This window comes from Phaseolus vulgaris, chromosome 11, assembly GCF_000499845.2.
Source record: "Phaseolus vulgaris cultivar G19833 chromosome 11, P. vulgaris v2.0, whole genome shotgun sequence".
NCBI lineage: Eukaryota > Viridiplantae > Streptophyta > Magnoliopsida > Fabales > Fabaceae > Phaseolus > Phaseolus vulgaris.
Genome location: NC_023749.2, coordinates 2095437 through 2106721, shown reverse-complemented (window position 1 = coordinate 2106721; position 11285 = coordinate 2095437). Strand labels below are relative to the sequence as shown.

The following is an 11285-nucleotide window of genomic DNA, read 5'->3' as shown; positions in this document are numbered from 1 at the left end:
TCCTCCGCTCCTTGTCACTCACTGTAGTTATTTAATGTTGTAAATGAGAATTATTAATTGTTAAAATTATATGGAATAATAGTTTCACGCAATAAACAGTTTATTCTTAAATAATATAATCTTAATTATTTAACACAATTTTGGTAATATGAGTAGTATATTTTAATGATAATAAATAATATTTAATTTTAATTATTTATTGTTTTAAATTCAAACTAAGTTCACTAATAAACATGATAAAAGGAATGTATCAAATAAACATTGCAATTAACTAATAACAATAAGAATCAACTGAAAAGGAATAAAATAAGTGTCTCTCTTACAAAGATTTATAGATAAAACTTAAAAAAAATTATAAATAGATAATTGCACTCACAATAACAACTTGTATAAAATTGTGTGTTTATATATCGAAATCAAATATATTTACTTCTATAAATTATGTCACATTATTTATATCAAATCAATTAGTTAAAACATAAATGATCGATAGTTGATATTAGATGACAAAAATATTAGAGATTCACAAATTATAAATCATAAATATTAATCATGAATTATATAAATTGACAATAAATATTTATGTATATATGTTTTCTCATGACTGATTTAAAAGAATTTGTTCATTGTTTTTATAATCATAATAAAAATTTATATAATAAGTTTGAGTTTTTAAAAAATTAATATATTTTTTCTTTTTAAATTTGTGTTAGAATTGAGCTAAAATTGTCATGAATCCATAAATATTTTTTGAATTAAACACTTAACGGATACGAGTGTCGATATCCTATACATGTGTCTAACACGGACACACCATTTAAGAGACGTGTCTGAGCCTCATAAATTTGGTGACTCAATATCAATATTAATGGTTTGATTTAAGTGTGTTAAACAAAATATAAATTTATGTTATAATTATCATGCTGTTAACATCAAAATATTTATCTTATGCGAACATGAATCGAGATGATACAACATAAGAAACCTTATTAAATTAAGATTTTTTTTTCAAATTATAAAATTGTGTAAAAACTCTCAAATAATTTACCTACAAACCTTAAAAGTCTCTAATATAACAAACATGCACTTTTTGAAAAATGTATACAAAAGTTTTTATGTTCATGCAAGAGAATGATGTAAGAGTAAAAGTTGTTTTAAATGTACCAACACAAAAATATATGTCAACATAAAGGCCACCAAATTTTCCTCAAATTCTCATATGTAAATAAAACATCATAAAACCAACTATGCTCTTAATTATGAAAGTTATAAAGAAAAATATATTGTGATTTGAGGAACATTTTATGTAAACTTACTAATGAATTTATGTAAACTTATAATGAATAATGAGATATATAATTTTGCTTACCTTTGTGAAAATGTTTCACCAATGAGTACTTAGATTTATATTCATTTATTAAGAAATTTTCTTATAATTAAACGACTTTTTTTAACTAATAAAGTCTAGTAGTAATAAAGTACTCCTCAAAGTCATAAGTTCACTAGAAATTGACAAAATACTTTTTTCAATTAACTTTTCTACACCCTTACTTTATTTTAACATTTTAATTTTATAAATACGAAAAAACTTATAGGTAAAATAATATTTAAAATATAAGCTTAAATGTTTTTTTTTTCCTTTGATTTTGATACAACATGAATCTTATAATTTTAATCCTTTATATATATATATATATATATTTGTTTTCAACCATTCTTACGTTTTTTTACATTGTTGTTAATTTGTTTTGTGAAGTATAACTATCACGATAACGTCATATCACTATAAATTATGCACATTATCAAAAGTGTATATCAACAAATGAGAACTTTTATGATTAAAACAAAAAAGTAACATATTAGATAAATTAGAGAAAGTTAACATAATTTCAATAAATAAAACTTTAAAAAGGCTATTTTTGCATGGATTAGAAAATACATATTTGTGGACTGAAAAGGAACAGTAATTTTTTTACGTAAATAAATAAAGAATAAAGTTTACAAAACATCAATAAAAACTAAATTAAAGTTGATTAACAAATAACTTAACAAAAATTACTATAATGAATCATCACTTCTATTATTATTATTATAAATAATAGTAGAATAAGACATATTCTATTTTTATAATTTTAAAAAAATAAAACAATAATAATTATTACATAAAAAAGTGAATAATTTGTAGAGTGTTGTATTATTAAATAAATAAATAAATTTTAGTCATTTAAAGCATTAAAAATTTATATATTCATTTATTTTAAAATAATTAAAAATAATAATATACATATATATATATATATATATAAATGAGAAAATAACTGTTATATATTATTATAAATGTAAAATTTGTTTTTGACTGAAACTTATTTGAAATCCATCTTGACTACAGATCACATCATCCAACTATGATAATATTTGTCATTTTTGAAATTTATTTATAACATTGATGAATCTTTTTATGATTCAAAATGTTATTTTACTTAAAACACAAGTTGTGATTTCACACACATATATATATATATATATATATATATATATATATATATTTTAAATCCTTAACCATTAAATGTTTTCTTAGTTGTTAAAATATTAACTGTAGAATAATACTTAAATACTTTTTCCATGAATATCTTATTTGTATTTATTCTTACAAATATGTTACACATGATTTCCAATTTTTACCGACATGTTTATTTCTTACATTTTTTATTTTTTATTTACCAATACGTCGTTCTTTTTAATTTTTTTTTCTTACAAATACATCACTTTATTATTTTAGTATCTAAAGATATTGTATTAACTTCACATTATTTAGATTTAGAATTTATTTATAAAAAATTATTTCATTCACATAATAAACTTGCATTTAATTTATTATGAATAATATAGTCTCCATCATTCTTGTTAATATATATAAAATTTTAATGTAATTCTTTCACAATTTTTTTAATAATATTTTTTTTAAGTAATGATAGATAAATGATTACTATTATTTGAATATTAAGTTACATAGGAATATTTAACATTAAAATTTTATATAAAAGAAAAACATGGCTATATTTAACAATCTGAATTAAAACTAAGAAAAAATATCATAGAAGCCTAATTAAAAAAATAAAAATAAAAATAGAATAACTCCTCTATTATGGGAGAAGAAGAAAAAAATTGAACCAAAAATATTTTATTTTATTTTATTTACTATATGAAAAAGTTTATTCTGACATGCCATGGTAGGCGTTCGGAAGCTTAACTCTGAATAAGGGTAGACAACGACACCGTTTTGGATCGTGATACAGTGAAAACACAGTTAACCGATCCAAGTTGTTGGCGAGACGAAGCAATTGAAGGGAAACGGGGAAGAGGAAGGAGAAGCGCGCAAATTGAGAGAAGATGAGCAGAAACGATTCGAAGTACTTCTCCACCACCAAGAAGGGTGAAATCCCTGAGCTCAAAGAGGAACTCAATTCTCAGTACAAGGTATTCCATTCTCCAGATCCATTCACATTCTTTCCTTTCTGTTCCCGATTCTTCTTTCTCCATTCCATTTTCGATCCTTCGCCCGATCCCTCGCTCGCCATGTTCGATTCCTTCCCGTTTCAGCTTCAAATATCACAGAATTCGCCAATACGTAAACAGCTATTGAATGACTCACAATGTTCCGATTTGTTTAATGTTGGTCGTGATTTTAATTTCAGTTCTCTTCATTTATGTTTTAAATTTAGTGCTGAACTTAAAATTTTCACTATGATGGGTGGCATTCACTTATTAACCTATGGAGCCTTTTGCTATCTTCATGTTTTCGTTTATGAATTTTATTGCTAGCGTGTTTGAATTTTGTATCATTCTATCAGTTGTGACTACCGAGCACGCGTTTGGGTGTTAATGTATTGCATTGTTGTAGTGGTAGGATTTGTGGATGTTTTGATTGACAAGTGATAGTATGGAGATTGCTGTTTCAGTGTTTTGAGTTTGTGGACATGTTTTCTTGGACGTTTTCCCCTCTCTTTTGTTGCCATGTTTTTGAAAATTGTATGCTAGAGGGCACGGGAATCTTACTTCTCTTTTTCTTGTTTCACAGGATAAAAGAAAAGATGCAGTGAAAAAGGTGATTGCTGCTATGACAGTTGGGAAGGATGTCTCTTCATTGTTCACAGATGTGGTGAATTGCATGCAAACAGAAAATTTAGAGCTGAAAAAGTTGGTTTACTTATACCTGATAAATTATGCAAAGAGTCAGCCGGATCTTGCTATACTTGCTGTAAATACATTTGTGAAGGTAAAAGCTGGAATTACCGCTAATTTGTTTGTATTTCTTTCTCTTATAGTCTTAATGTATTGTTTCTTTAATATTATCTTGTACTGCATTTTTATTGCTTTCATGGTCTGTCTTCACTATATTCCCTTTTCCCTCCCCATCTTGAGATCCCAACTTTTATACTATATATATAGTTCCGTATGGTAATTGAGAACATGAACAAGATGGTTTCCTGAGGCACGGATGAGCACTACCCTTAACAAAAAGTCCAAATGAGGCCCACAATTGCATGTGCACGAAAACTATCTCCTTTTTTACACACTTTGGAAGTGTAAGGATTGTCTTGATGTATAAATCCTTTGAGAGTGTGTAATCTATGTAATGTGAGACTATATTCCTTTTCTAATACTCAAAATTCACAATATATAGTCTATATTTTAAATTGTGTAATTCATTTCAATTGCTTGTTCATTAACCCAAAGTCGCAGCCCTCTAACCACTATGTTTTTTGGCAAATTTAAATCATAGATTATAATACTCATTAACTGAATACTGTTATCCTTATCTCTCTGTGATGGAAGCAAATCTGAGTTTGTGTGTTGCTTTTTTTTTTTAATTTCTTTTTATAAAATCGTTTGCAGGATTCGCAAGATCCAAATCCTTTAATTCGTGCCTTAGCTGTACGGACAATGGGCTGCATTCGTGTTGATAAAATTACTGAGTATCTATGTGATCCCCTTCAAAGATGCCTGAAGGTACTCGTCCAGTGCTGTTATATTTGCATATTGAGTTTGAAAATTACTATTTTAAATTTCTTATTGTATTCATAATGTTGACAATATGTGTTTTATGCCATCTATTTGTTACCCTTACTTGTATAAGCTGTATGTGATATGTTGACAGGATGACGATCCATATGTTCGTAAGACAGCAGCCATTTGTGTCGCAAAGCTATATGACATAAATGCAGAGTTGGTTGAGGACAGGGGGTTCTTGGAATCTCTGAAGGACTTGATATCTGATAATAATCCAATGGTTGTAGCTAATGCAGTGGCAGCACTTGCTGAAATTCAGGACAATAGTAGTAAACCCATCTTTGAGCTCACAACTAACACGCTTACAAAGCTCCTCACTGCTTTAAATGAATGTACAGAGTAAGTTTATGTTTTAATATTTGTTATCATAATTGTAAATTAGAAGCACTCTTGGATTTAGGTATAGTGCAACTTCTCTTCCTCTTGAGCAAGGGGGCAGTATTAGTTGGTAGATTCGGATGCTATCTTGAGCAGCTTATTTAGTTATGATTTGTTGCTTCAGGTCAATATATGTTATCAAACCATTATTTTATACAGATTATAATTAATAGAAAATGGGGGGAAAAGTCTCGAAAAAGGTGTGAGAGAATCTCTTGAATCATAATACAAAAAAGTATCACTACTTTATTTTGTCATCTTGAGTGTGCATTTTATCAGTCATAGCTTTAGTTGTCATCACCTTGATTTTTCCTTATTCATCTTTGAAGTTTGATATCATTTTTAATTTGTTGAATGTAACATAACTTGCTTTTACTTAATGTATCAGATGGGGTCAAGTTTTTATACTGGACGCCCTTTCTAGGTACAAGGCAGCTGATGCTCGTGAGGCAGAAAACATTGTAGAAAGAGTTACTCCGAGGTTACAGCATGCCAATTGTGCAGTTGTACTATCGGCTGTTAAGGTAATTTTTTTTTAAACTTTTTATCTTGTTACCATATATGTTGGTGTTAATGCTTCATAAATCACATTTTGCATGCTTTTTCAGATGATCCTTCAACAGATGGAGCTCATAACCAGTCCTGACGTGGTTCGGAATCTTTGTAAAAAGATGGCTCCTCCTCTTGTGACATTGCTCTCAGCAGAACCTGAGATACAATATGTTGCCCTGCGGAATATCAATCTTATAGTACAAAGAAGGCCAACAATTCTTGCTCATGAAATTAAGGTATTGGTCCAAGTTTTAGTTTGTGAACTTGTCAGCTAGTTATAATATAGTCGGGCACTGAAGAACTTCTGTATTCGATTGTGGAGGATGCTGTCATTATGGAGCTGTTCTTACTCTGTTTGTAGGTGTTCTTCTGCAAGTACAATGATCCAATCTATGTGAAAATGGAAAAGTTAGAAATCATGATAAAACTTGCTTCAGACCGAAATATAGATCAGGCAAGCTTTACTTTATTTTAGTTTGTACTTCCCTTCCCCAGTGAATTTTTTATTTGGTAAAATGTGATTTCTAGTGTCTAACTAAAGATATCTTTAATCATTTATCCTAATCCCATCAGAATCTCATCCAATTTTAGCTTTCTTTCTTTGTTAATAGTTTTGTTGTGGAGGATAATTTATCCTCGTATGTTCTATGTGCTCTCTATTAAATTTCTTTTTCTATTGAAAAAGAGGTTAGCCTATTTATTAATGGAACTCACTTTTCCTTTATTTGCTTGATACAGAATTGTAGCCTTTTCATTTGCATATCCATTTAATTAAGTAGATATATTCTTCCCTTGTAAAACTTTCACCCCTCCAGTGTAAAACTCTTTAATCTAACAATCATGGATCTCTATCATCACTCATGACAATTTGTTATTGTAAAACTTTTGGTTCCTGCAGCTTTATTCTATTTGCTATATTATATGTGGTCAGTTTCAATTTTTGTTAACCTTTAAATTATGATATTGGCAGGTTTTATTGGAATTTAAGGAATATGCTACTGAGGTGGATGTAGATTTCGTTAGAAAAGCAGTTCGTGCAATTGGTCGTTGTGCCATCAAATTAGAAAGAGCCGCTGAAAGATGTATTAGTGTTTTGCTTGAATTGATCAAGATAAAAGTAAATTATGTGGTTCAAGAGGCTATCATTGTCATCAAAGATATATTTAGAAGATACCCCAACACGTACTATATCTTTCCTTGTCTTTTTTTTTCTTCTTTTGGATGGGGGGCGGGGAGGGGTTGCACAACAAAAGATTGTAAGTTAGAGTTTATATTATATCACATTCAAAGTTTGTTTGAAGTTTTGAATCTGTGTCATTTTTGCAGCTATGAGTCCATAATTGCAACACTTTGTGAGAACTTAGATACCTTGGATGAGCCTGAAGCCAAGGTATGTTTCTTTGTGAGCCCTTATAATTTTCATCTTGCATTAGCATGTATGCTTATGTTTTCATCCCCTTTCCTTCGAGGATAGGCATCGATGATTTGGATAATTGGTGAATATGCGGAGAGAATAGACAATGCTGATGAGCTTCTTGAAAGTTTCTTGGAAAGCTTCCCTGAAGAACCTGCACAAGTCCAACTACAATTGTTGACAGCTACTGTAAAACTTTTTCTCAAGAAGCCAACCGAAGGCCCACAGCAGATGATTCAGGTCCTGCCAAATAATGCTTGTTTTGTTCACATCTTGTTTTCTTGTTTTTTTTTTCAATTCAAATGGATATCTTTGGTACTCTTTCTGCTGTTGTCATTTATCTACCTTGAATCTCCCCAAGCTCCCATCCTATCTATGAATTATAGATCGGGTTAACAACCAAGATATACTGAACTTTCTCTGGCAAAATCAAGTTGGAATACTCTTTACTGAGCATTGAAATCTATTATTTCCTTCAAGCTGTGTATATAAAAAGACTGCTCGTTTTAAATATTAGTTTTTTTTGTAACTTAGACAATAGTGGGATTCATTGTTTCAGAAAATTTGTTGTTTTTCTATCATTATCATCTTCATCACTGCACACATGTTTTTGCCCCATGTTATGGTCTACAATGCATTTTTAGTTTCGAAAAAAAAAGAACGGTACCGTTATTTAAGAGTGACTCCTGGAGATTTACATCTAAAATAATTCCCAAAATTTGTAATCAAATCTGAAAGACAAGTCTACCATTCTATCACCACTCATCTATTAAGTTAGTTTTAAGAGTCTTCTTTAAATTGTTTTACAAATATGTTGGCATTTGTTTCATGTTTATTCTTCTTATGCTGCTATACTAAGTTTCATTTTATGGTTAATCATCACAGGTTGTTTTGAACAATGCCACTGTGGAAACAGATAATCCTGATTTGCGAGATCGTGCATACATATATTGGCGTCTCCTCTCAACTGACCCTGAGGTTTGTTTACTTGAATAAGAATTTTCTCTCTTTTATCTGTGATCTTTGCAGTATAATCTGTTGAGGTGGATACCTGACTGCAGATTGGATAGTCAAGCTAAACTTATTTATTAACTATTTACTCTTCACAGGGAAGTTCTTCATGTGTTTTATCATTCTTTGCAAAAGATTATGTATACACATTGTGATTCACCATCTATCGTTATTTAGATTTTAGTTCCTAACCACATTCAAATGATACTTTTTTCCTTATTATTTTGAATTTATTTTTCGGTCACAAATTTATAGTTGTACATACCTTTTTTATCTTCCCCAGGCAGCCAAGGATGTTGTGTTGGCAGAGAAGCCAGTGATAACTGATGACTCAAACCAACTTGATCCCTCCCTACTTGACGAGCTTCTTGTCAACATTGCTACATTATCTTCTGTTTATCACAAGCCCCCAGATGCATTTGTGACCCGCACACACTCGTCAGCCCAGAAAACTGAAGATGGTGACTATCCCGAGGGAAGTGAACTAGGGTACTCTGTGTCACCTGGGAATCCTGCTAATGGGGCTGCTTCACCACCAAGTTCAAGCTATTCAATGCCTGCATCTGTTGCACCAGCTTCACCTCCACCAGGTGCCCCTGTCCCCGATTTACTCGGGGATTTGATGGGCATGGATAATTCTGTTGTTCCTCTTGATCAGCCAGCTACTCCTGCCAGGTGAGTGAAACTGGGAAGTAGATTGTGGTCTTACTTGTGAAATTTCCTACCTAAATCAACTATGCCCCATTAGAAGTGTTGCATTTACTTTCTTTTATGAATAAAATATTATTTCTTTTGTACAAAAAGAGATTAATGATAATTTTTACAATGTCACGAGTACTATTCAATGTTAAAACTTGTTCACGAGTTTGGAGTGGTTGTGACTGAAACTTTCATTACTATGCATTTATGAAATCATGCTTAATTATATATTTTGCCTCGCATGCAGACCTGCATTGCCTATTGTACTTCCCGCTTCTACTGGTCAGGGTTTACAAATCAGTGCACAGCTGACCAAGCAAGATGGTCAAATATTTTACAGTATGTTGTTTGAAAACAACACTCAAGTTCCACTTGACGGCTTCATGATTCAATTTAACAAGAACACATTTGGTCTAGCAGCTGCTGGACCCCTCCAGGTTATTATTGCCCAATTCCCATATAGTTTTACTTCCAGAGTTCTACTAAATAATTTCTAAGAGTTGGTGAGTTGCCTTTCAGGTTCCACAATTACAACCTGGAACATCAACTAGTACACTCCTTCCAATGGTTTTGTTCCAGAACATGTCCCAAGGTCCTCCTAGCTCACTTTTGCAGGTTGCTGTAAAAAACAACCAACAACCCGTTTGGTATTTTAACGATAAATTCTCATTCCATGTACTTTTTACCGAGGATGGTAAAATGGAACGTTCTACTTTCTTAGAGGTATACCTTTTCATTCTTCTGATTCTTTCACACTGCAATGAACTTTTGATTCTGAGTTGTAAAATTAAAAAAAAAAAAATCGTTAACGAAGCTATTTTTATACATGTTTAAAACAAGCTGAGGACAATGTGAAACTTTATACAAATTCTATATCTTTGCCACTTGTTATGATTAATACTTGAAAGTGAAAATTGAAAGATGATCACTATCTGTGCTACAGACTTGGAGGTCCCTTCCTGATTCAAACGAGGTATCAAAGGAATTCTCAGACATTGTGGTTGGCGGTGTGGAAGTGACCTTGGACCTACTCGCTTCATCAAACGTGTTCTTTATTGCAAAACGCAAGAATGCCAACCAAGATGTGTTTTACTTCTCAGCTTCGGTCCCTCGAGGGATACCGTTATTAATTGAGCTTACCACAGTGGTCGGAAACCCTGGTGTCAAATGCGCAATCAAGACACCAAGCCCTGAAATGTCGGCATTTTTCTTTGAAGCCATCGAGACTCTTCTCAGGAGCTAATATCATGATCATCATCATTTCTTATTCCGTCAATTTTTCATTAATTTTGTTTATACACTATTTTTGTTAGCATCTTTGATAGATATTCTGGACAGGGGTTGTAAATTCGAAAAAATTACCCACTGATGCATAGCTGTGGTCATGTGGACAACGTGTGTTGAGAGGTTTGTATGGATGGTTTGTAATATTCTGCTTTGTTTGTATAAACTATGATTACTTAGATGCTATTAACATTTTTGTATTATATATTATATGATCTTTGCATAATCGTCTCATTATAAAATTAGCTTCATCCTGGAGAAGTTGAGAGGATCAAACTAATAACAAAGTTTCTTAAATTACATTCATCTCCACTTTTATTTTAAAATATATATACTCTTCTCCCCTCCTATGTATGTGAGTTATATTTTAACCATTTTCAATTAAATTAAATATCTTAACACTGGTATATAATTATAAAAATATATTCCAATGATATTTTAGCTTCTACTAAAGCTTCCAATATCGCACATAATTATTATCGATTTTAGTACTTTAGAGTGTAAAGTGAGGTCTGATGTTTTTATTATCAGCTCTCTAATGTTTTGTTTGGATGGGTGAATATATTACTGGTGTGAATTTGTGGGGGTGATAAAAGAGTGGTACTCTTCATGTTTGGTTGAATGTGTTGTCACGTATTTGAGAGGAAAGAAAGTGAAGGGGGAGTGAAAGTTGGCCCCATATCCCTGAAGAAATGCATGAAAATGAAGCTATGAATACAATGACAAATGTGCCACTATTTTGTGTATGTGCATGAAAATGAGTATCAGCCATGCATTTATATGAAATTTTGTCCCATAACGATTATGAAACTATTCATAATTGGATATCATGGTTTCCATCCCCTCTTCTTGCCAATAATAAAACCAAATAGAGTGA

General features: G+C 31.1%; 1 protein-coding gene across 1 annotated transcript; it reads left to right on the top strand.

Annotated features, from left to right (window-relative positions):
- Positions 1-3172: 3172 nt before the first annotated feature.
- LOC137819289 (beta-adaptin-like protein C) lies at positions 3173-10634 on the top strand. The gene is made up of 15 exons (XM_068623124.1): positions 3173-3477; positions 4079-4276; positions 4897-5010; positions 5159-5409; positions 5837-5972; positions 6057-6236; positions 6362-6454; positions 6971-7182; positions 7327-7390; positions 7475-7654; positions 8300-8392; positions 8709-9100; positions 9372-9561; positions 9644-9847; positions 10068-10634. The coding sequence occupies exons 1-15, from the start codon at positions 3391-3393 to the stop codon at positions 10365-10367; spliced, it is 2694 nt and encodes an 897-aa protein (XP_068479225.1). The 5' UTR covers positions 3173-3390; the 3' UTR covers positions 10368-10634.
- The last annotated feature ends 651 nt before the right edge of the window (positions 10635-11285 follow it).

Coding starts and splice junctions, on each gene's coding strand:
- LOC137819289 (XM_068623124.1), top strand. CDS start 3,391: ATGAGCAGAAACGATTCGAAGTACTTCTCCACCACCAAGAAGGGTGAA. Junction 3,478..4,078: donor AACTCAATTCTCAGTACAAG/GTATTCCATTCT, acceptor CTTGTTTCACAG/GATAAAAGAAAAGATGCAGT. Junction 5,973..6,056: donor TTGTACTATCGGCTGTTAAG/GTAATTTTTTTT, acceptor ATGCTTTTTCAG/ATGATCCTTCAACAGATGGA.